At 37.8% G+C, this 26,218-nt stretch overlaps 2 protein-coding genes and 1 long non-coding RNA gene across 10 annotated transcripts; 2 read left to right on the top strand and 1 right to left on the bottom strand.

Annotated features, from left to right (window-relative positions):
* The first annotated feature begins 306 nt into the window (after nt 1–306).
* fip1l1b (FIP1 like 1b (S. cerevisiae)) lies at nt 307–12,468 on the top strand. Of its 8 annotated transcripts, none has more exons than XM_026170755.2 (16): nt 307–586; nt 953–1,007; nt 2,899–2,965; nt 3,074–3,186; nt 3,883–3,947; nt 4,066–4,176; nt 5,161–5,291; nt 5,958–6,076; nt 6,496–6,549; nt 7,898–7,997; nt 8,725–8,881; nt 8,987–9,068; nt 9,647–9,699; nt 9,849–10,038; nt 10,351–10,497; nt 11,851–12,468. In XM_026170755.2, the coding sequence occupies exons 1-16, from the start codon at nt 508–510 to the stop codon at nt 11,993–11,995; spliced, it is 1,668 nt and encodes a 555-aa protein (XP_026026540.1). In that variant the 5' UTR covers nt 307–507; the 3' UTR covers nt 11,996–12,468. The 8 variants fall into 8 exon arrangements, with proteins under 8 accessions (XP_026026540.1, XP_080159004.1, XP_026026542.1 ...); XM_080302878.1 differs by having other exon boundaries at nt 308–586; nt 11,854–12,468; XM_026170757.2 differs by having other exon boundaries at nt 308–586; nt 9,644–9,699; nt 11,854–12,468.
* A 1,070-nt stretch (nt 12,469–13,538) lies between these two features.
* LOC113024100 (uncharacterized) lies at nt 13,539–17,537 on the top strand. The gene is made up of 11 exons (XM_080302883.1): nt 13,539–13,751; nt 13,900–13,932; nt 14,029–14,118; nt 14,530–14,602; nt 14,711–14,799; nt 14,912–15,014; nt 15,316–15,418; nt 15,498–15,550; nt 15,654–15,732; nt 16,650–16,843; nt 16,952–17,537. The coding sequence occupies exons 5-10, from the start codon at nt 14,744–14,746 to the stop codon at nt 16,655–16,657; spliced, it is 402 nt and encodes a 133-aa protein (XP_080159009.1). The 5' UTR covers nt 13,539–13,751; nt 13,900–13,932; nt 14,029–14,118; nt 14,530–14,602; nt 14,711–14,743; the 3' UTR covers nt 16,658–16,843; nt 16,952–17,537.
* Nucleotides 15,599–22,734, bottom strand: LOC113018148 (uncharacterized). The gene is made up of 6 exons (XR_013909673.1): nt 21,766–22,734; nt 21,401–21,497; nt 20,934–21,027; nt 20,319–20,485; nt 16,925–19,986; nt 15,599–16,780 (listed from the first exon to the last, which is right to left on the bottom strand). It is a non-coding gene; the product is annotated as an uncharacterized LOC113018148 (long non-coding RNA).
* Between the last annotated feature and the right edge of the window lie 3,484 nt (nt 22,735–26,218).

The raw sequence follows: 26,218 nt of genomic DNA, 5'->3' as shown, positions 1-26,218 counted from the left end.
GAGTAATAAAGTTTATCATAGCAAAGTTTCACTTTCTCCTAAAAGAAAAGCAGAGCTGGAAAAGAGATTGAAGAAGCACTTTTGGTCATACATTTGGTGGTTACTTTGAAAAATAATCGAACTAATTGTCACAGCACAAAATAACGTTTTATTTAATTCTCCTGAAAGTTAAACCGCCATCATTCCTGTTACTGAATTTTAGATTTTCTTTCACTGTTCACGTATTAAAAAAAAAAGCGACATAAAAAAAGGAGCCTTTATTCTGCCCGCTGGGGGCGCTGTGTTTTCTCCTATCACTCTTGACATTAGCGGGGTGCCACCAATCTCTTCCGGGTTCACTCCGACTCGCAAAGGTTGGAAATGAACCTATGAAGACATAATTTATGTACATAACCACGTTTCCCCGATAAAGGGAGAAGTTGTACTGTTATTTTTGGACCTGTGAGCTTTATTGAAGCTTGTAGCTGTTGAAGCCGCTGCTGGTTTAGCTCTCCGTGTAAGTTGAACATGTCTGCGGAGGAAGCGGACAAAACAGCCACCACTGATGCCAGCGCCGGAGACGAGGAGGAGGAATGGCTGTATGGAGGTAAAAACAACCACCTGACGTCCGCAGAAACGGTTCCTTCGAACCGACAGAGACGTGGAACACGATCTCTCTCGCTATGTTCCTAATTAACTGCTAACCAACAGATATCACTGTGCGCTATCTCGTTAATCACGAGCGTTAGCCTGGAAGCTAAGCTAGCAGCCGGTTTTTGGTCGGCCTGTTGTGGCTGCACCGCTCGAGTCAAATCATTTGAGTGTTACTCTGGCTTGTTATAACTTTTAACTGGACTATGAAGTGGCGTATGTATCTTCTGCAGCTCACCTTGTTAGTTTTAAAACAAAACTTTAGTTAAATATATATTAGATAACGATAAATGAACTCAGTTGCTTTTAATTTCTATTCCAGATGAGTCGGAGAGCAAAGACGAGGATGAGGAAGCCAAGCTGAACGCTGCTGTCAGGTAACTATAATTCAATCTTAGCCTGGATTTAAAACAAAAACCCTCTGTGTGTAACACATTTCAGGGTCAACGAGCGTTGGCAAAGTAACTAGCAAAGGTAATATAGTTCAGTACAGCTATCACTTCTCACGAACTCTAGGAGTATTTAAATTTTTAATAATTTTTAGATTTATTGAGGTGGATTTCAGCTGATGCTGTATCCCTGGGGAGGGACAAAAGGCACTATTAATAGACACTCAGAGGTCACTTTATTAGCTGCACCTTGCAAGTAACTGGGTTGGACCGCCTTTTGCTGTCAGAACTGCTTTAATTCTTTGTGGCGTAGATTCAGCAAAGTGATGGATGATTTCATCTGAGATTTTGGTCCATGTTGACTTCATGACATCACACAGTTGTTACTGATGAATCGCTGTACATCCATGAGAATCTGATGAGATATAGGTAGGCTGTATCCTACCTGAGAACCTCAGGTAGGATATGGTGTTTAAATAATGCTCAGTTGGTGTTATGGGAGCCAAACTAAAAATATCTCCCACTCCATTACATCACTAACAATGCTAAGTGGCAGCTACAAGGCAGGATTTGTCAATGCTGTCATGATATTCGTGCCTACCATCTGAATGTTGCAGCAGAAACCAATTCTTTGGTTGGTTATTTGGTTATATGATCTACTGCTGCTGTCCTCAGCTTGAATCAACCTGACCATTTACCTTTGACCTTTGGCATTGAGAGAACTGGATAGTTTTTCTTTCTTTATTTTCCCAAGTCCATTCTCTGTAAACCCTAGAAATGGTTGTATGGGAAAATCCCAGTGGATTTCTGAAATCAGCCATGTCATGCTCCCAAACTAAAATCACATGCTAGATGCATTTACTGCTATGTGATTGGCTGATTAGATTGCTTTACATCTAGTATGTTAGAATATTATTGAAAAGAGAAAATTATGAGGATGTTGTTTGTCAGTCGTTAAAGCTACACATCATCTCTTCATTTATACTCTGCTACATGTGCTGCAGATGCTGATGGCACTATTGCTGCTGTCATAGATTCATTGATCCTACAGGGGGAAACTCTGTTACAGCAGCAGCACAAAGAATAAAATTAGTGTAATTTAATCTAATCTTGTTTAGTAAAGGTACCTCTGGCTCATAGTGAATGCTTTATAATGACACCATTATTAAATTATACCCAGCCTTAGACAGATTTATCGAACATATCTGTGACAGGCCAAAAATAATTTTGGCTTACTGCTATATCATCACTTGGGCTCCACCTAACATACAGACATCTTACAGTTACATTATGTGCTTAAATTTGAATAACAAAAGTGGTTAAACATATTAAAAAAAACCAAAACAAAAAAGGCAGCAGATCACATGAGTATGTGTACATATCTAGTTTAATTAAAAGCTACTAAGGGAGACTTAAAAACAAACGAATAGTCTTTTGAAACAATTTTCTCCTATTTTTCTTTTCTTTTTTAAATACAGATAGATAATAGGACAAAATGTAACACCTTGAACTCTACAGTGAGGTCATGCTGTGGCAGCTTTGTTTTAAGTGACATTTTGGTGGCATGTTTTGTTTTTCTAATACTTGTTTTCTTTAAGATAAGGGTCACTGCAAGTAAATATAGTGTATAGTATAGTGATAATAAGTTATCCTTTGATTAAAAATTTCTTCCTTATTAGAATGGCCTCTGTTAGGATGTCAGTACTCTGATGACTGAATAGTTTAAAGAGTATGAAAATGATGTAAATCAGGTGTTGTGGCCTTCACAGTCACCAGATCTCCACCCAGGTGAAAAACTTTGTGAGATTTTGGACCCAGAAACTTTGGACTGAGAATAAATTTTATATTTGGTCTGTTGTGTCTAATGTTTTTTTTTCAGTGCCCCTGCTGATGCTTCAACAGATGATGCTGCTGCGCACGCTACAGGAAATGGAGTTGCCTCTGAGGTGTGTAGCTTACATGCACAGTTTCAATAATTTTTGTTTGTTTTTATTACAAACTTATTTCCAACTCAATGAATGTTTCTTGTGTTGTTTTTACTTCTGGATTTTCAGGCCACAGGTGAGGCTGCAGGCGAGGATGTGGAGAGCGACAGCGACAGCGATGATGACGACGATGATGTCCGTGTCACGATTGGAGACATAAAAACCGGAGCGCCACAGTACACGTACGTTTGAGGCAAATTGTGTTGTTGTACATATTTTTACAGTTTGTGGCTGGTTTATATAAAAGCTGCTGGGTGAGGTTTCTGATTCGGAGATGGCTCATCACCTTGCTTGTACCTTCCTTGTGATGTAGCGTGGTGGTGTCAGCATCGTGCTCTGTGGGGTGCTTCTCAGGAGCAGGAAAACTATTTAGAATTTAACAAATAAATATTTCAAAAAGAACCTCGAAGCAAACCTCACAATGCAGCAACTTTAGACTATCAGTGCCACAGTAAATGTAAGGAAACTACGAACGTGGAGTCGCTTCAGGAAAATTCTGACTGTCCTTGAGTCTCTGAAATAAACAGAGATCCCAATTGAACATTTGTGAAGAGATCTGTAAGCTCCTCCTGAGAGGATCTGCCAGGAAGAATCTCAAATGTCATAATGACTTGATATGGGATCCTAATGAGTGAGTCAACACTAGCTGTTTGTACTACAAGCTTCTTAATGCTTTGACATGACGGAGTTAATGGACTTTTTGATCCACTTATAAAACAGGATGCTTCAGTGAACACATAAGTTCAAGTGAGCTATCAACAGCTAAATAAATGAATTTGCTGAAAAACTGAAAGGGTAATGTGAATATGGTAATTGTAATTTGAAGTTTATGTTGGGATGTTTCATTCAGAGTCTTAATACTGTTGCTTTCCTCCCAGAACTTATGGAGCCCCACCTGTCAACCTCAACATCAAATCAACAGGCTCCAGACCTTATGGACAAGGTGTCGTTCTCTACTGGCTTAATCTCTTTTTCCCTGAATAAAAACATACAATAAAGACAGTTTGCCTGTTTCATTACTGTAATGTCATCTTGTAACTTGTTGTATTGTTTATTTTCAGTTTCCGCAAAGCTGAAGGGAGTGGATCTCGATGCACCTGGAAACATTAACGGTGTTCCAGTGCTAGAGGTGGACATGGAGTCTTTTGAAGAGAAACCATGGAGGAAACCAGGTGCGTGTGTGCTTGTGTCTGTGTCTTTGCTTTTATAGACAAAATATTTAAAAGCCAGAGGCTGCCTCCAAAGGTGAGTAAATAAGCATTTTATATCATATGGAGAAAAAATAAATGTCTTACAGATTTCATTTTTACTACCGATCTCTCTCTTTTTAAATGCTTTTTATTGTGTTAGAAATCAAACACACAATTTATTTATTTATTTTTTTTACTCTAGTGTTCCCCCTTCCCAAAAAAATCTTCTATAGTAGAACAGCTCCAGCTAAACTGACCGAAAGAAAACATTGAGTCTACGAGATCTAGGTAGAAGAATTAAAACTTGCAAGATTTCTGTAGGTGAATCTATGAAAAGATTGTAAACAGTAGCCTGCTGTGGTGTTTGTCTATGGAGCCATCATCTTTCCACTTTCTGTAGCTGTACGACTCATGGTTGGTCTTCCAAGTATTGCCAGCCTTAACAAAACGCTACATGGTGGAGGCACTCTTGCTTTGTGGTCATTAACACCCTCTAATCAGAGCCTAAAATGACTAGCGTGGTTGTGCATTAGTCCTATGCACAGCTCTGCAGACCATTGTCTACATTTTGTATCTGCTTAATGTCACGGTCTGTGACAAGCAGAAGTCACTGCTCCTTTTATCTTTTGCATCAAGAATGTAGTAGAGATTTTCTTAATATTTTAGACACTACAGTGTGCAAGTTGCACGATGTTTGCTGTTTAGTACACAAATATGACCATGTGTCTCTAATTCCATTCCATAGTCCATAATTGTTAGTCAACAGAAATATGGTATTAATTTTTTAAACTGGTTGCTATTCCTTCCTTTTTGAAAATTGCAAGGTTGACATCGTGGATCCAGTCTTAGCTAAATCTGTAAATCCATATTTGCTCCTCAGTAAAAAAAAAAAAAAGAAAAGAAAAAGAAAATCAGAGCACATCTGATTTTTTTACAGAATTTCATAAAATGTGCATGTTTTTGTAGGCGCCGATCTGTCAGACTACTTCAACTATGGCTTCAATGAAGACACATGGAAGGCTTACTGTGAAAAACAGAAGAGGCTGCGTATGGGCCTGGAGGTCTCTACAGTTGGCTCAGTGACAAGCAAGATCACTGTAAGATATCACTGCACCACTGCTGGCTCTGTCTTTGTTTGTTTTTGTACTTCAGCTCCTGCTTCCACCAACCCTCAGTTTCTTTTTGAGCATTTTATTTGACTTTATACAACGTGTAAATGCCTAAACGTTAGCAGATCTAACAGCTAAATGTTTCATAGCTGTTCCATACAGGTCACAGGGCTACGTAACTTAAAGGGGAAAGCTGTCTGACCTCACTACATGTTTTAGCTTTTGTCTTCAGTTAACCACCAACACAGAGCATGTGGTAATGTGGCTAAATGAGTAAAGGCTTGCATTTTTAGGAGGCAGGTTCTACAGGGTGTTCACACAGGAAGCGATTAGCAATGTGGTAGCAACCAGAGTCAGTGACATGCTTTGATGTCAGTTGACCTACAGGGGAAAGAATAAAGACATTTATGTCATGTTATTTTTGTATCTAGGTATTTTCCTGGAAATCTACCAGCATCTGAATTTTAATTGTAAAAAATATAGCCAATGTGTTTCCAAAAACATGCAGCTACACAGTGACTTCAAAACCACGATGACAAATTTAGAATTTCGTGTACTGCTGCATGACCATTGCTTGACCGTATCTACTTTAAAATCAGCACCCTTGTTCTCCTTCAGAAGATGCATGAATTTTTTTGTGTGGCTCTTTTCCAGGTTCAGCAGGGCAGAACTGGTAATGAAAAAGACATACCCAGTTTGCCAGTTCACACCTCAAAGCCAGACTTCACATCTCCTGTCAGCTTGTATAAGTCTGCTGTCAGTCAGGTCACCAGGTAAGACTCCTGCCTCTACATTCACATGTTTAATATTTGGTAGAGAAACACACTTACAGTTTTTCAGTAGAGGTTAAGCGCACAGTGAAATACATAATCCAGTTATGGGGCTAGGGAGGGTTGGATGAAGATGCTTAAAACAACCACATACAGTTAACTGGCCATCTTTAACGGAAGGACGAGGAGTAAATTGTTGATGGTTTTGGTACAAGAAAGTTAAAATTTCATCAGTTTATTGTGTTAACAGTTTTTAAATCCAACATTCGCAGGCACCATCTTGGGTCATAAGGAGACACAAACACACTGGGCCACTTCCAGAATAATCACCAGTGTGCCTGTGGTTAAAATGAGGCGCCTTCCCATGGTTTTTATTATGTGTGTTACTCTCATTACCCCTGTCCTTTGTCTCAAAATGGTAGGATCTCTCCCCCTCAGTGGACTGGCCCGCCTCCTCAGGACATGTCTTATTATACGTAAGTGGGCATGGCCTTGTCCCTCTGAGGTTAAGGGGGCCTGATGGGAAATGCATAGATGTTTAAGGAATGGGCTTCTCTGGGTGCTTTTGAAGCCTCAAAGACAGCTTGATTTTCATTCTTGTTTCTTTCTGTTTGTGTAGTTGACTTGCATGTGTCTTTGCAGCTTTACAGCTTAAGCAAAAGAGAAGAAATGCTAACAGCAGGCCAGTTAACTATGTGAGGTTCTCATATCATATTAAAAAAGTTATTAGTTTCATTAATAATGATATTTATTTTAGTTGTATTGTAACAGTATCAGAAACTAACTTTAAAATATAAAATTAAACTAAACCTCCTAGGACCTGGTGTATGTGGACATCACATTTTGGGTTGTCTAGACAAAAATACTAAATTGTGCTCTACAAGGGCCTGATATCCACTTACGGGGACATTATCTTGCCACTGTTCTATCAAAATTTAAAACAAGTGTCCTCATTTGTGGATCTCATTTTTGTCATAAACAGAAATCAGGTAATTCTTTGTTTTACATTCATCGGGTCCCAATCAGCCCAAATAGCAAAGAGAAATTGAAAATGCATGCATGGAAGAGTTCGGGTCTTAGGAGGTTAAAGCTAATAAAAATGACAAATACTTTCAACACAAATAGGTGGAAAATCCATTTAAAGATGGCTTCTCTTTTTAAACCGCTATTTTCTTAAGTGTGTTCTTTAATGGTGTTATAGTTTTTATCTGAGACCCAAAAGGCTGATTTAACCAAGCGTAAAAAGAAAGTTACAAATTGTTTTAGATCTAAACTTTGGCTGATTGTTGCAGATATGATGGTGTCATGGTGGCTCTGCAGCTAATTGAATTTTAATTTCAGTTAGAGTGATGGCTTCTGCTGATTTATCAAAACAAGATAATCGAAATAAAACAATAATTGTGCCAAATTTTGTTGTGTTGTAATGCTCTAAAAGTCCTACATCACTTCTTGGCAAATTCAAATTTACTTATAATTTAACGTAAAAATTAAATTAATAGTGTTTATCTCTAAATTTAAGAAGAAAGTGTGAGTATTCATGGTAAGTAGCCTTTATCTCAGTGTTGTTGTTTTTGCCATAGTTAATGAGTACTGTCGTTATGTATGCTGGTAAAACAGCATAAATAACCATACGTACCCCTGGTTTACTAAATTACCAGACAGAAACTGACACTTTTTGGTGAATTTGGCTTGTAATTTATTTGCTCATTATTTTTGACTGTAGTACATTTGAAAGTAGCTGGAGCCCATTTTCTTTGGATCCTGCTCGGTACCATAATGTAAATTTTTAAAAAATTGTCCTTTTTTTTTTTTTTTTTTTTTTAGGAAATCGAGCGGCACAATCGATGTGATTGGTGGACAGTTGGCAACTATCAGCAGAGTTGAGGGTCGTCGCCGACATAATCTAGAGGGCAACAATATTCAGGTACAAGCAAAAACAGAAACTCGCAAGAAAAACCTCCAGTTATAGTTTGTTTATGCGTCTTTCACAGTGAACATAAGGCCTGATTTAGATTTCTGTGGGGAGTCTTTTTGTAGCTTATGATGTAACCTACATAAGTGGCCAGCATTGTTGTTGGCATTTATGCTCGTGCTGGTGTGTTAATTATCTTGTGGTCGCGCCCCAGTGTTTTATATGCACACCCAGCCGATAGAAACAAATAAAATGCTTGGACTTTTTTTCCTTCATGGATTCCCACTCTTTGTTGTGGGTTTTGTTTTTCATTTTTAGAGGCAAACATTTTTTCTTCTTTGTATGTTCCCTCACATCCATTAGGATGGTTTCAGCAGTCTCCCTCTAGGAATTTGCTGACATTTGTGAGTCCTTCTATGAATCGTATTCCTTATACTGAGCAGTGATTGTTATTCTCTCACTGATGAACTCAAAAACAGCAGGGAAAAAGTAACTGGAAATGCAAAGGGGAGGAATCAACAGTACTGACAGTAGTTCGGCACTTTGTCCACCTGACATGTTTCTAGTGAGGTGTACACTGGGTTACGCCTCAGGATTTTAGAAGGCTTTGTGGTTACACAGTATGGCAAACTCAACTTCTGATAGCATCAGTCAGCTGTTTTTAGTATGTCGACAGACATTAAAACTGTGTGATGTTTGCTCTCTCTGTGTTCCTCCTCACCTCTCTGTTGTTGTGCAGGTGATCTCTGAGCACTCGACATCAGAGGCTGAACCTGCTCCTGCTAAGATTCCCACATTCTTCCCTCCCGGACCACTTCCTCCAAACATTCCCCCACCGCCATTTCTCCCTCCGCCACCAAACGTCAGTACTGCACCTCCACTCATCCCCCCACCCAGTAAGTTCAGTTTACTGTTTATCATTATTATCATTATTATCATTATTATTGTTATGCAATATTTTCAGCATGTTTACTCTCTTCACTCCTTCTATTTCTTTGTAGGGTTGCCCATTACTGTCCCTCCTCCTAGTTTTCCTCCACCAACTAGTGGGCCTCCTCCTTCTATCATCCCCACTATGGACAGGTAATGCGTCTGTACACACATACACACAGTTGCAGTCCAACTCTAGCACTTTAAATATGGATGTTTTTAAAGCTAGTGCTGCAACATAATGTATAGCTTGAAAACAACTTGACATAACATAAATATAGACATGTATTCACAAGTGTTTTCAGCTGCATTTTACACCTGTGCACACACTTTAAGTCCATTTACTTCTTTGTACTACCCCAAACGTGCACTGGGGCACTGACCTGCAATTCAGTGACACTGTATAGGTATTATATAAAAGGTTTGTTTTGGCCTTTTTCTTTCTTTTTTTTCTTTTTTTGGTGCAAAGTTTAAACACACACACATAGTTATTCAAGCTGTGCAACCTTGGGTTAATGTCTAAGGAAACACAGCCTCATGTTTTTTAATGTGTTTTCATTCAGTTCTAAAACTTGAGAAAAGGTATGATGACTATATAATGAAACATAACAATGCCATTGGATGCTATATGACTATATGAACAGTAATCGTTGCGTCAGTGAAAAGGACAACACGCGCACACACATACACACTGAAGTAATGTTTCGTTTCTGTGTGTTTTCTCGAAGCAGCCATCCAGGAGGTTATGATGGACGCTCTGTTCCTCCGTATCCGTTTCCTCAAGGTACAGACCAATGTAATCTGGTGCTGTCAGTGACAGATGTGGCAAACGTTACGAAAATGCATGTTGATGCATACATTTGCACCATCACCATTTGTCGTTACATATTTTTATTTAAATGAACTCCAGCTTTCCCTCTTATTTGTTTTCAGGTGCTTACCCTCCCCCCATGGTTGGAGGTGTGCCTCCTCCTTGGCCTCCGATGATAGATAACTCCAAACCTTGGGACTATTATTCCCGCCGAGATGACAAAAGAGACAAGGACAGAGAAAGACCCAGAGAGAGGACACATGAGCGGGAACGAGAGAGGGAGCACAGCCCTTCAGCTATGAGCTACACCAGGTACACCAGCGGGACAAAAACAGAGTAGTGAATGGGCTGCTGGGGGATTTGAATGGCATCTGTAAAGCCACAGAAAGGGATAAACAAATAATTTGAGCAGTTTCTTTTCAGCTGTTCGTGGGTATTGGTGTATCAGTGATCATACATATAGTCGTCACGCGGTCGTCAAACTCATCACAAATGTTACCGCGAGCAAATTAAGAGTAATAAAAGAAAAGTGATGAATCGATGTTAAGACGCTGCTTTAAACAGAGACTGAGTTGTTTTATATGTAAATGAAGTAAATTCTTCTTTCCTTTTCGTCTTCTACAGCGACGAGGAGCGGTATCGGTACCGTGATTATCAAGAGCGTGGTTACGCAGAACGCCACCGTGACCGTGCAAGCCGGGAGAAAGAGGAAAGACACAGAGAGAGGCGGCACAGAGAGAAAGAAGAGGGGCGCCACAAATCCTCACGCAGGTAAATGAACACAGAGTTTTTCTTTCACCCCTGTTGTGTAACTAGTTTATTTGCCAAACTGGAACATTTTATTTATTTGGTTAGTTTTCTGGTCTTTTAAAAGTGAAAGCCTGTCACATAGTTAACGCTGATGAAAGTTGCTCTCTGTTTTATTTATTGGGCTTAGTTTAACTCCTGTGAATACTATAAATGGATACTTTATGTAAATATTCATGCATTTCTGCAGACAACAAATTTTGATTCTGGAGGTTCTGTGGTTTCCTGTTCAGGGCAATCATATATGAGCAGGCAAAAAAGGGATTGCATTAAATAAACTCTATTGCAATTTTTTATTTTTAGAACTAATGAATAATATCTGTATCCTTAAACACTGATCACTGGGAGGAACAGGAAGTATTAGTCCTGATACACACCAACAAGTCAGATGTCTATTCATATTAATGTACAGAATTCACCTGCTTGCTGCTACTACTGCACATTCACCCAGTGTATATACACTATATGTCTGTATATATATATATAATGTTCTTCCTCTACACCCCCCCCCCCCCCCCAATTTTTGCACATGTCGAGGAGCGTGTCAGGCTACATTTCACTGTGTGTTATACTTGTATAACTATGCATGTGACAAATAAAGAACCTTGAACTTGAACTTGAACTAAACCAGAAGCCCTAAAATATTGGCTGTTATTGCGTAGACAACACACACAGGGTTCCAAGATGATTGGACTTTTAATCACGTAGCGTTGGTGTTCTAGAGCTAAGCTTATGCTGTGAAATGAAATGTAAACATGTGAGTTAAACAGAAATATTTTAGCTTTTACGAATTTTCAGTTGTTCCATATGAAAGTAGAGTTTAAACTAAAAGCAGTAGCAGCTCACGAAGTGTTAGTTTTATCGAGATCTGTCCTTCTAAAACGTTGAGATTCAGTGTTTTTAAACAATTAAAAAGTCAGCTGTAAACTGAAGTCACAGTTTACAGCAACAACAATCCCCCCCAAGAATTTTCAGACAATTTGCTGACGTCATTAAAAATGTCATATGTGTGATATGAGGATCGAAATATCAGAGGAACAAAATTGCTCAACTGACAAACCCTGAAAATATGAAGGTTTTTAATACTTTATTTTCTTTCCACCTCTCCGCCCTGTCTAACCCACGGTTCCTCTCTTCATTCTCCGTTGTCTTTGCCCTCTCTTCTCTATTTCTCTTCTTCTCACCTTTCATCTGTATTGATCTCAACCTTTTTTTGTCCGTGTCTCTTTTTCACCTCCTCTTCCTTCCCATCTCCTTACACCTGCCCTTCTCTTCCGATCATTTTTTCTCTCTCCTGTTCTCTTCACCTTTCATTAGCAGCAGTAGCAGGAGGAGGCACGACAGTGAGGAGGGGGACAGCCACAGACGGCACAAACACAAGAAGAGCAAGAGGAGCAAGGAGGGCAAAGAGGCCAGCGAGGAGATCAGCGCAGACCAAGAGAATCAGGAAGCCATGGAGTAGCGATGACCACTTCCCATCTTTCATCCCTTCATTTGTCTCCATGCTGACCAGAAAGGGAGAAAATGAACGAGAGACCATGAAAACCAGAAAGTGGCTGAGTGACAGATGGACCTGTCACTCTCCTCTCCATCAGTCTCCATTCTCCTCCACCCTGCTGTCATTCACCCTCACCATCACTTCAGAATAAATGGAGCAAAGGAGGAGGTGAAGGAGGAATGGTCATTCTCCTAACCCATCTTTTCCATCTGATCAGGCAAAACATCATTTGGTCTTTAACCACCTCATTTTTCTCTCTGCCCCTTCTTTCAGAGCACTGCTGTAAATCAGGCTCAAAGATTTCACTGTATAGTCGCTATGATCAGCAGAATTTGCTCTTCTTCTGTTGTTTGTATGTTGTCCATTTGTTCTTGTCCCCAATGAAGACTTCCTTAGAAAGCTGTCAGTTAAGTTCAATTAAACACTTTTTGATAAGATGTCTTTTTGTGACTTTCTTGGAATAAATACTTGTCTACTGTTTTCATTTCTCCAGAGCCTAATAATGTTTGTCATTTTTAATTTTATAGTCTCCCCATTATGCATCTTTAGCTCACAAATTTATGAAGTAGAAAATATGTATGGTTCTTTTCAGATTAATTAAAGAGGACTTCATACACACTTTTCTATATTTTTATTCCTGGACTTTTTTTTATATAAAAAACTTTGCGTGATTCAGTCTAAAAATAATGCTTATTTATGTAACGATGAACTTTGGAGTAGTCCCTCAGTTCATCCATCACCTGAATCCAGACTTGGGCCTTTAGACATCTTTCTTCTGACGGACTGCATCATAAAAGACGGAGGTCAGGTGGGTTGGTTTTTCTCTGCTCATAAAGAAGCTATAAGGAGAAAAAAAATGTCTTAAGCTGAGAATTTTGAAGTTGATGTGTACCCTATGCACACAAACTTTATTTAAAAAAAGGAAACTTTAATGTGAGGATCAACCATTGAAAAAGTACATGACAAAATAAAAATCACAGTGGACCCTCTTTGACTTCAATCATTGAGTTCGTGTAGAACAGGCGCTAATTCCAGGCCTCAAGGGCCGGTGTCCTGGGTCAACACACCTGAATCAAGTGATTAGTCCATTACGGACGATCTGATTTCCTCGTGTCAGCGTTGTTCCCACATCATCATAATTAATGTTGTTCCAGGTTCAACATTGCAAGTGACCAATCACCTTAGATGTTGTCCCTGGGACGACATCGCGTAGATGTTGTCCCTGGGACATCGTGTGATAGCTTGTTAATAATGGAATGAAAATTATTGATTGTTATTAACTTGTGAAAAAGAAGTGTAACAAATCCACATGTTATGTTCTTACACCCTTACAGAAACTGTGACTCCTTCACAATGTCAGGTAAATGTCAACTCATGTTGAATAATCAACCAATCAAGCCTTTTATTATCACATGCAATGTGATTCTGACCATACATATATTGCTTAAACATCACATTGGGAAGACAGGTCGGAAACAGGAAGGTCAGAAAACAATTTAATTAATAGATGAGGGGAGAGGAGGAGAAAAAAGAACTACAACCAGACAAAGCTCCTAGAAGACTGAAATGGATGATGGTTGCAGCATGCAAAAAGAAAATGATATCTGTTGACTACAGCATATGCTTTCTCACAGATTACCTTGTGGGAGTAGCTGGACCAAACTCTATTGGTATTTCAAGTTTGAAATCCCTGTTTGACCAGACTAACATTTCAGATGAGGTACCTCTTGACATAAAAATCCTTTTATGTTGTCATAAAACTAATGTTAAATTCTGCTTTAAATACACTTTATTGTACAATTTACTTAATGAATCGTATTCCTTAGTTCTGTTTTTATTTATATGTATTTATTTATTTGTTTTATAAGGTAATAGATGGCCTAATCTATTTGCAGTGTGAGGTATGTTGAAAAGCTTGTTTGATCATAATGACATAGCATGTTTACGTTTTTTGTAATGTATTTGAAAACATAGGTGTATTTATGTTATTTTTATAGAATTTCCCTCACATTTATCCAATACCAAGCCAAATCACTGGAAAAATTTTGGATGGGTCCACAAGAGCACAAAGTGCATACTTTTTGAAGGTATGACTTGGACTGTGGTAACTATGTTCTTATCACAAAGGGTTTATAAGTTGCCACTATAAACAAACAGCATTTTCCAAAATTGAAGCCTTGTCAGAAGAACCTGAAAAATACCTTTCTGAAACCTTTTCTGTGTAAAGACTTGTTCAAAAGCAATGCACACAGATTAAAACATTTCTGTCTTGGCCAACTGATAAAGAACACCAAAAATTGAGTGGTGTGTGTTGAGTCTGTGGTCTTGATTTGTTTTGTACACACTATAGAAATTAATTAATGTAAACAAAAAATGACACTTTCTATATGTTTGTGTATCTGCAGAATTAATTACAAGTCTCACCTGACAAGCTTTTGCAGTTTTGCAGTGTCATTCTTGACAGAAAAACATACTTGTCACATTCTTTTTATTTCCAGAAAAACATCTTTCAGATGTATGAGAAATTGATTGGAGCCTGTCTGGGAAAACGGCAGCCACTGGACCTTGTTTGTAAGTTGCACAGATTTTGCACTCTCTCTAGTGCATGATACTTTTCAGTGTCCCTCATTAGGAAAGCTCAAGGCCCAAGCCTACCATATCCATCTTTTTACAAAACAGTTTTGTGACATACCCAAGAGGACCATAGTCTATATGAATTCATTTGGCGAGTCGGAGGTCAGAAAAAGTGCGGTGTTGAAAAACTGGAGGTAATTAATTAACATATTTAACATAACATATTTAATTTAATTGAAATCATTACCGAACGTGGTTATTGATTTCTCTATATGCTTTTTATTTGTAATAACTGCGATCTCTCAGCTCATTTGCTTCAGCAAGAGGCTGCGCTGGAGAGTGGACCTTGTCACATGTGAGCCACCCACATCAACAGGATGGGAACTCATGTGGAGTGCATGTCATAATGGTACTGAAAACTATAGCTTTAACCTATATAAGTAATGTTTACATTTTTGCCTATTCAGTTTTTAAAGCCTTAGAGGCAGGATGGTAAAATCTCAATTTTTTTTGTAGATTGAACCATTTCAGCAGTAATGCTTTGCTTTGGTTGCTCTGTTTTTTTTTTGGTTTTTTTTTTTTTGTTTTTTTTTTTTTCCTCCTCGGGGGGTTAAAAACAAACAAACATTTCTTTGTTAATCTAATTCTTTTTGTTCTTTTTTTTGTTCTTTTTTTTTTTTTTTTTTTTTTTCTTCTTCGTCAATTATTAGTTTGCCCAATCTCTCATTGACGGTAAAACACAAGTGGAGGAGTACAACACTGAAATCACAAAGCTCAGGTCCCGACTTTGCCACTACTTATTTTCCTCAATAGGTAAAGATAAAATTAGCTGCCTTCTTTTTCTCTAACATTGGAAAATGTAACTTGTACTTAAACAAATTATATTTTGCAGATCGAACTAGGAAGTGCAGTCAGTGCTGGTGTGTGATTGCAGCCAAAGACCGGGTACACTATGACATGTCCTTAGCCATATAGATTGTTTATATAATGGACTTTGTTCATTTGTTTTTTGTTTGTTTATTTCTTCTTTTTTTTTTTTAATTCACAGGTGCAGTGCCAGAAATGTGGTGCATACAAGCACATGCGTTGTTCAAAGTCTGTTTGTGGCATCTGTATCTTCTGTGAGAGTAAGTCACAATATAACTAAACAATGTCCAAAAATGTTTAAAGTGAAATTTGTTTTCATAATTTTGCCTTTGCACACCAGGACTGTGTAATTAAAGTGGACGTTTCAAGATCCATTTTTTACACAAAACTATTTTAGACATAACTGTGTCATATTGTGGGGATTTCTCTTCACAATTAAATTGATATAGTGCTGTTTATATCATTCTTCTTTATGTAACAGCACAGTGCAGCACAGCAGAGGGAAAGGAGTTGTGCACCATAGTAGGTGGCTATACAGGAGGAGCAATAGAAGTAGCCAGTGAAGAATGTCATCAGGGAAAGCATCAGGCAGCGAATGACAAAGGAAAAGTTCCTAAGGGAGAGAACATCTGCAGTAAATCGACAAGTAACAGTGAGATAGGAAGACTGACAGTCAGAGATGAAGGTACACAGACTGAAAGAGATGAAGGTACACAGACTGAAGACAACGAAAAAGAAGCAGAAGTATACGGCACAAGTCTGAGTACAGATAATGCTGCTGCTGATGATGTTGACAGGATCGATGCAGATACAGAATTCCAAACTGATTCAGAAGGAACTAGTACAGTTTACAGAGTGCATGGTCGCTTATCTGTACCAAGCTCAAAAAAGAAAACCTACACAATAACAGAAGACGAGATCAAGCGCAGAATCAACGCAGAGAACATGTCAGTTCATGTTTTCAGAGGTTTGATTGGGGTAGGTATACATTTCGTGATTTTGATGTCACCTGAAATAAATCCGGGTTACTCGTATCAATGAAGTGACAATGTGGCTGGAAATTGTGCCTTTGCTGCAACATATACACAATTACACCATGTAAACAAAAGCATTTAACTTTGTGCGCGTGTGTGTGTCTCTCTCTGCTCTTTTGGTGTTTGCACTTTTTCTTTTTTAGGGCCGTAAAGCCAAACTGCCCGCAATGATTCTTGACAGGCCTAAGAAGGCCAAAACTAAAGTAACAGTGTTTAGTGTTCTGAGTGAAGAGGAGGCTGGGGAGCTAGCCCTCGGGTTTGCCGGAAGATTGGCCTGCGATGTCACAACAGACATGGTCTGTAAAGGCATCGACCATTCAAGTGCTGATATGACAAAGTAAGTTAGTAAAACAATATGAAAGTTGTATCTTTTTTGGTATTATTTGTCATTTCCCCGTATTTGGGTTATTGGTGTAACATTGTTAATCTTACTTTCTAATAACAGACAGACTCTTCTCAAAATCCAACACAATCTTAAACATGAGCTGACTGATTCCTCAACCTTCAGTTTGCTGACACACACCTTTGGCCCCGCTGCACTGGATTCTGTCATTTCATTCCTGTGTGAAAAACTTGATCTTGTCTCTTAAATAATGAAGCCTTTTGTGACTTTTGTTTGTTCTGTAAATCAGAATCTTGAAAATTGTTCATTGTTGTTCTAAGTTTGTGTTAACTATTTGGCAAAAATGATTGGTTCCTAATCCAAACAGCATAATGACTGTTCTAACACATATCTTAAAAATGCTACAAAGAAAGAAAATTATCACATATGTTTCAATATGAATGTAATTGTGTCACACTCGGTTTGTAGTAGCTTTCCTGTTTTATTTTGAGTTTTGGTATGTTTACACTGTTATTTTTATTTCCCGTGTGTTCGTCTTCCCTTATTAGTTTTACTGTATTTAATTAGTCTGATTTAATAACTTATAATTATTTACTTTCCAGTGTGTGTATATGCTCCTCGTTTGGATTATTGTTTGTTTGAGTTCTGCCTGTCTTTTCTATTAAAGATTTGGACTTTTGGACTATTAGTGGACCTCGTAGGTTTTTATTCTGTGCAATTGGTAATTGACTGGGTTTAATTTAGTGGCCTGGAAAACAGGCCGGAGGGGTCTGGTCATTTTAACCCCCTAAGACCCGAAATCTTCCATGGCATGCATTTTTAATTTCTCTTTGATATTTGGGCCGATTGGAACCCGATGAATGTAAAAAGAAAGAATTACCAGGTTTTTTTTTTTTTGTTTTGTTTTTTTACCTAATTTTTGTTTCTGAGAAAAATGAGAGCCACATATGAGGACATTCATTTGAAATTTCGATAGAACAGTTGCAGTATAATGTCCTCGTAACTGTATATCAGGCACTTGTTGATCAAGATTTAGTATTTTGGTCTAAATAACCCAAAATGTGATGTCCACATGTGTGGACGCCAGGCTGGAGTAAAGTGTTAGAGCTATTTATACCTATGTAAACTTTTATACACTGGTTTTTACCTGTCTTGTTTCAGAAAGGTTTAAAAGGGTAATGTCCACAGTTTATTTGTTTATTTATTTGTTTGAATTCAACATATTTTATTAAAGTAATTGAGCTTGAACACAGAAAAAACTGAATCAAATAATCATAAAATCAAATCACTTGCACTATACTGAAGTCTAATCTACTCTGAGCTAATGCCGGTTTCCAACACTAATGATCGGGTGAAGGAGAGAGATGAGGGTGTGCACGGCCACTGGTGCTCTTATCCCTGTTCTTTGTGATACAATCCAACAGGAAAGCAGTCAAACCCTTGGACATTAGCCAAGTTAACGTTCACAAATATATACACACGGAGGAACTCTGAGCCCCAATGTCAGCATTAGCACAAACATGCCACTTCATACCAAATCTCAGTGTGAGGTCAGGTGTTAGTCTCATTCCATTATTCTGGCTATATTTTCTTACTCATTACTATTAAACTTATACTTAAGACAAAATCACACCCCAATAACTCTGTTATTACACTTTGTATTTAATCATAAAAAGGCTGGATGTTGAAACCTCTTACTTCTATTTTGTATGAGCCGGGGGTTCTCAACAGCTGATACTCTATGTCCAAAAAGTGACAGGTATCGTTTTATGGAGCAAAAAACTTAAGAGCGCATATTTGATAAATAATACCAACAATTACAAATGCAGACCTTTAATAGTAATAAGTAATCCTTTATTTATAATGCATAGCAATATAAAAATAGTAACATATGAAAATATTACAATGGGCACAGATGAATTTGTATCAAAAACAGCAACCAAGCCAAAGTAATGAATAACACACAAATAACAACTGCTTGAGAGAGCAAACAATTTCTTTTCATCTGTTCCTTGGCAGAAAGTTAAGACAGCTATTCAGCTTTAGGTTTCAATAAACAGAAGTAATGGATGCAGTCCCTTTGAAATGTCACACAAAAGTCTACTTGTGCATATACTTAGCTTTAACTCTTCTCTTTTTTGTTTTGTATTCCAAAAGGTTTTCATTTTCTCCAGAGGATGTCTCTCTTTCAGTGGTTATCGACTGTTCACATTCATTTTCACAGACTGTTGGAATGTCGATGCTGGCCGAACGTTTCTTGCTAGAATACAATGGCCTAATTTTGCGTGCATTATCTGTCGTCTTTATTTCGTACTGGCATATACTTTTGCCTACTTGTTTTGTTTTTAAGACATTTGTATGCAGTTCATCTATTATTGCAGTAATACCCTCTGGAATGAATGCCCACTGTTTAACTGTGTCTAAAACAGCGTTTAGTTTTCCAACCGCATCTTCTGTGCATTTTTTGTCTGTGCTTTCAACTACAGGAGTGTCATTCAAAGTTGATAGAGGACTTTTCAGAGAGTTTTTCATTTGTTTAAAATGGCTACAAGCAAGCACATGTGTTATAGTGAGAGAACGTACAACAAGTGCACTGAAGTGTTTCAGCCGATGCAAAAAAACACAGATTTCCAAACAAACTTGGCATTTTTATCACTTTCAAGTCCTCACAGTGTACAAAGTAATGCCTTTCTTTCACTGCAATTCTTGCCAAGGTAGAAATGTCTGTTTCCATGTTTGGATAGATGTCATTGTCAACCTCTGCTAATTTTGCAAGTAACACTAGATGCTTGCAAAGAAGTCCTCGTAAGCCATATGTACAGTTGCAGTAGGACTCAACAGGGCAGACTTCATACACTATGTCTTCTCTTGACTCAGATGGGACTTGATATGCATTAACTCCATGGCTGTTCTTGACTGTAATTTTAAGAGCCCAACCACTTTCCATCAGTCCTGAAGCAGAGTCTGAAACTTGAGACAAGGTGTCAGCAAACCTGTTTTTCATGCGGCCCACATCTTGCAGGGTTTTTATGACTGAGAAGTAGTCGTCGGCCTTCCCTAGGAGCACTTCAATCAGATCATCCAGACGCCTATTCTTGTAGCCAGATAAAAACTGGTATTTCAGGCGGTGGAAAAATCTGAAAAACAGTTATTTGAAATGATTAGTAACTGTAATTGAAGGAATTTAAAGTTTTAATCAAGACTGTATTATTTTTTTAAAAATTGGAATACCTATTGCACACGTCTTTTATAAAGGAATGCTCTGTGCCGGTTTAGCTGATTTAGGCAAATCCACCTACTCTGTTTTTTGTTGTGATAACATAAAAAACGCTGCTAGAATTTAAAGGATTTGCCTAAAACCTGTTCTGGCAATGACATGACGAACCTACTCAGTTTAGCCTCTTGGATTAAAGCATAATATCTTTTTTTCAGCAATACAATCGAATGAGGTCAAAATAATAAATCATACCTTTCAATCACATTGTTTGTTTCAGAACGAGCGTGACTGAAGCGACGGCCGTAGTCACACCACATGTGGCCAATGCCTTCCCAGTGCTTCTGAAAATACTGGCACACCAAAGGGTATTGCTTAAATGTCTGGCAGAACTCTGCTGATGTGGCTTTAAAGTCGTCCTCCTAAGAGAATTGGATGCAACAGAATATATTTCAATCCATTTAACAGACCTATTGAAATCTTTAATATTATGTATTGAAGCCCTTTTCCTTTTATTGAATAACATTAAGAATTTTAAGTTATTAATAATAGGTCGTGTTTTTGTATTAAGAAGCAATTATTTCTTCCCTTACAATGGCTAAGAAGGAACACTAAACCTATAAGCATATTTGGTTTCAGCATCTGTCTGTGAAAGAATCCCACTCACAAGTTCTACTGCACAGTGGGTGACACAATGATGGTCTGCACAGCTTAAGTACTTGTTTTGATAAGCAAGATAAGAAGCCAGTTTTAGAAATTGTTTCAAAAATCTATTTTGTATCTCTCTGTAACTTTTTTTAGCAACTGAAAGTTATTATGCTCTTAGTGTAATCAAGAAATCAAAATGTGAAATAGACAAATTACACTTACAGATGTGCAAGCTTTCAGCTTACAAAAGAAAGAAATGATTTCATTTCTCTTTTGGGTGTTAGAAAGCCCATTTTGAAAGCCATCGATTAACAGCCTGTGAATGTAAGAGAAAAAAAGTTAATCTGGAGAGAGAGACAGAGGAGCAGCTGTACAAAAAGCATAAAAGAAAGCTGACGTCCAAAAATAACTTTGTCACTCACTGGACAAGAGGACCTGTGCATTACAGAAATCAACCAGGCAAACATATTTTTAAATGTCAAAAAGAGCTTTGGGAAGCAGCCACCAGAAGATGAGTGCACTGTGGTCTTAAATGAATGGACAAAGTTACTCAACATTTTATCCCTTTATATTCATTAACCTGAGTAGGTGAATATCACAATGAGGCAAATCATAACAATAGGACCCTGTTGTAAAAATGTGTTTCAGGTGCATCTTAGACAACGTGAAAAGAAAACAATGTGGTTTACCTGCAAGACATGGTACCAGCATAGAAGGATAGCTGACTCTGGAAAAACCTTCTGCAAAGCATTTATTTCCGCAAAGTCTTTGTCAACCATAAATGCTCTACAGAAAAAAAGAAAACACTAAATGAGATTAAACAGTATGAAAATGTTTTTGCTATCTCAAAGCACCACTTCAATGCCAAATTAAACATTTCAACTCACAAGTAGATATATAAAATACTGCATACAGCCTATAGGAATAACTTTAACAACTGGAAAGGAAAGTTTTTTGCAGCCCATGCTGCAGCTATAGCATTACATTCTGGCATGTTATAACTTTTTTGAAAAGGAATTATTTCAAAATTAATAGCTGTCAATGTATTATTTACCTCGGGGAAGTTGGGAAATGCTCACAAACTATTCCAAGAACAGTTTCCAGGGTTTTCTGACTTTCGTTGCTGACAATAGCATAGGCCACAGGGACTCCATGCCCATGATCATCTCTTACAACAAGTGTGAATAAGGTAAATGAATACTGGTTAACGCAGTGCGTGGTGTCAACAAATACTAACTGTTTTGCATAGTTCTCCATGTTTGATTTCATTACAGGTGTCTGCAAAACAATCATTAGTTCTTGGTCAGATGTGTATGGTTGATAGAAGAGAACATGTTCTTGATGTTTTCCATTAAGTAAGGTATGTACACTTTGACTGTCTCCACAGTTAAAGTGCTTCTTCCTCATCATGCAGGTTCTAACACTGTCAATGTCACGTGGTGTGACAAAATGCTCTCTGTTGTGAAGATCTCTGTGTCCATGTTCTTTGGCCCATTTATGACATTCGGTTAGTATGATGGCTGGCTTAGTTCCAAGGGAAAGCAGTTCCTCAATCTTCCTCCTCAAATCACTGGAAATATTGTTGAAATGTGCGTCTTTTGGGTCCGAAGGATCATGCCCATCATGCTTATCATATGTACGCTGCACGATGACTGTGTGGTCTTTCCAACATTTGAGTACTTTAAATGAAACATAGGCCTTACAGCCCACTGCTCTGTAGCTGTTTCGACTTTTTTTCCCAGCTCTGATGCAGTTGAATTTGTAATAGTCTCTTTTCCTGTCTTTACCTGAGGCAACATTTAAACATTTATAATGTCCATGAAGGGTTAATGAGTTCAATTTTTCTAACACAACACTGAATGGGTCCTCCTGGCATTGTGACACATGCACACAAAGTTGTATGTCTTTTCCAGTTCTTTTTTTTTCGTCATTCAGAACACTTCTTCTAATTATATCGTCCATTTCTGGTGGAAAAATAACGAAGGTTTAATTAGTCAATATTCATTAATTCATTTTAACTTGTTTTGGGGTTTTTTGCAATACAATGTAAATATTAAATATATTAAAAAAAAAAAAAAAAAAAAAATATATATATATATATATATATATATGTATATATATATATATATATATATATATATATGTGTATATATATATAAAAACAAACAGGGGCTAAAAGAAGCTAAACTTTCATATGGTATGTCTCTGGCAACTTTAACACGATGTCCCTGGGACAACATTTACACGATGTCCCTGGGACAACATTTACGCGATGTCCCTGGGACAACATTTACGCGATGTACCAGGACAAATTTGTAAATTTCTGGATTACTGTTAATCTCCATAGAATCAAGAACTCGTGTCCAGTGTCACAGCTATGGACCCTACGGTGGCCCCTAGAGACAAAGCACGTACAAACTCCAAAACACTTGCAAACTCCAAAACACATGCAAATTCCAAAACACATGCAAGCTCCAAAACACTTGCAAACTAAAAAACACATGCAAATTCCAAAACACGTGCAAATTCCAAAACACGTACAAATTCCAAAACACTTGCAAACTCAAAAACACATGCAAATTCCAAAACACATGCAAACTCCAAAACACTTGCAAACTAAAAAACACATGCAAACTCCAAAACACGTACAAACTCCAAAACACATGCAAAATCCAAAACACTTGCAAACTAAAAAACACATGCAAATTCCAAAACACGTGCAAATTCCAAAACACGTACAAATTCCAAAACACTTGCAAACTCCAAAACACATGCAAAATCCAAAACACTTGCAAACTAAAAAACACATGCAAATTCCAAAACACGTGCAAATTCCAAAACACGTACAAATTCCAAAACACTTGCAAACTCAAAAACACATGCAAATTCCAAAACACTTGCAAACTAAAAAACACATGCAAATTCCAAAACACTTGCAAACTAAAAAACACATGCAAATTCCAAAACACATGCAAATTCCAAAACATGTACAAATTCCAAAACACTTGCAAACTCAAAAACACATGCAAATTCCAAAACACTTGCAAACTAAAAAACACATGCAAACTCCAAAACACGTACAAACTCCAAAACACATGCAAAATCCAAAACACTTGCAAACTAAAAAACACATGCAAATTCCAAAACACGTGCAAATTCCAAAACACGTACAAATTCCAAAACACTTGCAAACTCAAAAACACATGCAAATTCCAAAACACAACGGAAGTGCTCCAGGACGCTAGGGGCAGTGTTGAGCTTTTGTTACCTAGTAACTACACAAGCCAGGAAGTACCAATGACCGGATTTGGGGTTTGCAGCCTTAAAGGCCGCATTTTAAGGCCGATTACGTCACAGCGACAAGAGAAGGCTTTCCCAATTCAAAGGCTGCTCTACATGCGGCCCTCAAATGCGTCCATAATTTCCCTGAATTTTAAGGATGGGTCGGTGTAGCCTTCATGGCCCAACATATCCCAGACTTCATAGTGCGGTGGTGGTGTGGATAATTTTGCCGAAAAAAAACGGTGGAAGCGGAGCGGAGGAAGAGTAAACTTTCAGAAGTAAGTACTGAATATTATGTCACTTATTTATGCGCAAATATTTTTTTAATGAAGAACATTAAACCATTATTGTTGGCCACATGTCGGGAAAGTTATGTGACATTAGTCATGTCTGTACTTTCAGAATTAACTTGGTTTTAAAGCCTTTACTTTAAAAAATATATATATAGTCGACCTTAATCTTACAGAGATTGTGATGATTTTGTGGATAATTAAAGTCAGTCATATATCCACAAACACAACAAGCTGAAAGTCAGTGATGCTGCTCGGTTTGCAGTCCTGAATATCACAGCACAAGGAAGATTCACTGCACTGTTAATGTTAGCTATGTTATATTGCTGCCTCTGTTCGGTGGTGTCGAGCCAAACGGACTTTAACGTGTGTTTGAACGAGCTGACGGTTCACTTGTTAAGCTGAAAGAAAGATGCTTTAATCGCAGGAGTCACACATGTGTTCACTGTACCATCTGGGAACTCCTCTTGTTTCGTAATAACACAAACACTAAATCCTCCTTCTTTTGTGCTGTTTTGTAGCAGTGTATACACCTGAGACTGTCACCTATCTGTCTGTCCTGCACTCTCTCTCTGTTTCTTTCTCTCTGATTGTGGAATAAAAGTATGAACATGTGTTTATAAGTCACACTTGTGTTTGAATCCTGCAGCTTATCACACATTTGATTTCCATGTGTGACAACTGCAAGTGTCCAGAGTGAGGACAGACTGAGGGACCCACTGCTGCACATCATCTGTGAGGCTTTGCACCCCTGATGATCCACCAGCAGCAGCTGACAGATGGAGAGAATAGACAGACTGTTCCCTGTTTGTGAAGGACTGCTAGAAAAGTTTAAAATAACTAATTGTCTGTCCTGAATCAGTCTTATTAGGTAATGTTCAAATAATTTTATCATTCCAGTGTTTTCAATGTGGGAGAAAGTACTCAGGGCCTTCAAGTTACACACTATGAAAGGCAGCAACAAGTGTAATATTCAGAAACCTAAAGTATGTATCAGCAGCAGAATGGACCTAAAAATAAATGTTTGTTCCAGTTCTATGAAGCTTTGAGTATTTTGGATCAGTAGCACTGCTGTGTTTGTTGCATCATATTGCTGTAATTGTTTATATGCTTTATATATTCTGAGGTAAGTTGATCTATAGTGTTACATCATATTCTGTAAGGATGTTATGTGTTTGTAGACTTTCTGCCCAGTTTGACCCATTTAGCAGAAGCCAGCCTGTTTAAGGCTCTGATATCTATTCTGTATGACTTAAAGCAGTTATGACATGGTCTGATTTTCTCACCCAATAAAGGAATATTTCATATATCAGTCTACTCTTCATTTTATCAGAAACAGTTATCACAGCTTGTACATTTTCTTTTTATAAATATATGTAAGCAATGAGCCAAATTTAGTAATGCCAACATGAAGGAACAACATTTGTCTCTTATATATGATACACGTATATATGCACTGTCAAAGATACTTGTCTTTGAGTGAAGATTTAAGGTGATAAGACATATAAATAGCTGCAACTTGAATCTGTACTGAAGCTCAGTATTTGACACCGAGTTCATGTTCACTGCTGTAATAGCTAATAATGATTAATATAATAACTAGAATATTGGCCATATTATATTTACATTACCAAAGTGATATGACTTTAGTCTCATGAACAACATCAGCTAATTCCTATTTACTAATTAATCTTGAAATAACTGTTCAGTACAGAAATGAAGCCCAAAAATCATGTTTTACTGTCCTGTGGTCTCAGCCTCAGATACTTATCAAATCACACAAAGCTCTTGTAGAAACAAACAAACAAATGAACAAAATATGTTCTCCCTCATTTCTGTCAAACCAAGTTGTATGACACGTTTCCAGCAGTTAGTATCATGGTTGCTGGGCAACCTGGGAAGTGCGACGGAGACTAGACCGTCCCATACAGACAA

The sequence above is a fragment of the Astatotilapia calliptera genome, chromosome 6, assembly GCF_964374335.1.
Source record: "Astatotilapia calliptera chromosome 6, fAstCal68.1, whole genome shotgun sequence".
Taxonomy (NCBI): Eukaryota; Metazoa; Chordata; class Actinopteri; order Cichliformes; family Cichlidae; genus Astatotilapia; species Astatotilapia calliptera.
This window is presented reverse-complemented; position numbering and strand designations above follow the sequence as displayed.

Excerpts from the sequence above, each read along its gene's own strand:
- LOC113024100 (XM_080302883.1), top strand. The coding sequence starts at position 14,744 with ATGAATTCATTTGGCGAGTCGGAGGTCAGAAAAAGTGCGGTGTTGAAA. Across the intron at positions 15,015-15,315 it reads GTGGAGTGCATGTCATAATG|TTTGCCCAATCTCTCATTGA; the intron begins GTACTGAAAACT and ends GTCAATTATTAG. Across the intron at positions 15,419-15,497 it reads CTACTTATTTTCCTCAATAG|ATCGAACTAGGAAGTGCAGT; the intron begins GTAAAGATAAAA and ends TATATTTTGCAG.
- fip1l1b (XM_026170754.2), top strand. The coding sequence starts at position 508 with ATGTCTGCGGAGGAAGCGGACAAAACAGCCACCACTGATGCCAGCGCC. Across the intron at positions 3,187-3,882 it reads ACCGGAGCGCCACAGTACAC|AACTTATGGAGCCCCACCTG; the intron begins GTACGTTTGAGG and ends CTTTCCTCCCAG. Across the intron at positions 10,498-11,850 it reads CGCCACAAATCCTCACGCAG|CAGCAGTAGCAGGAGGAGGC; the intron begins GTAAATGAACAC and ends ACCTTTCATTAG.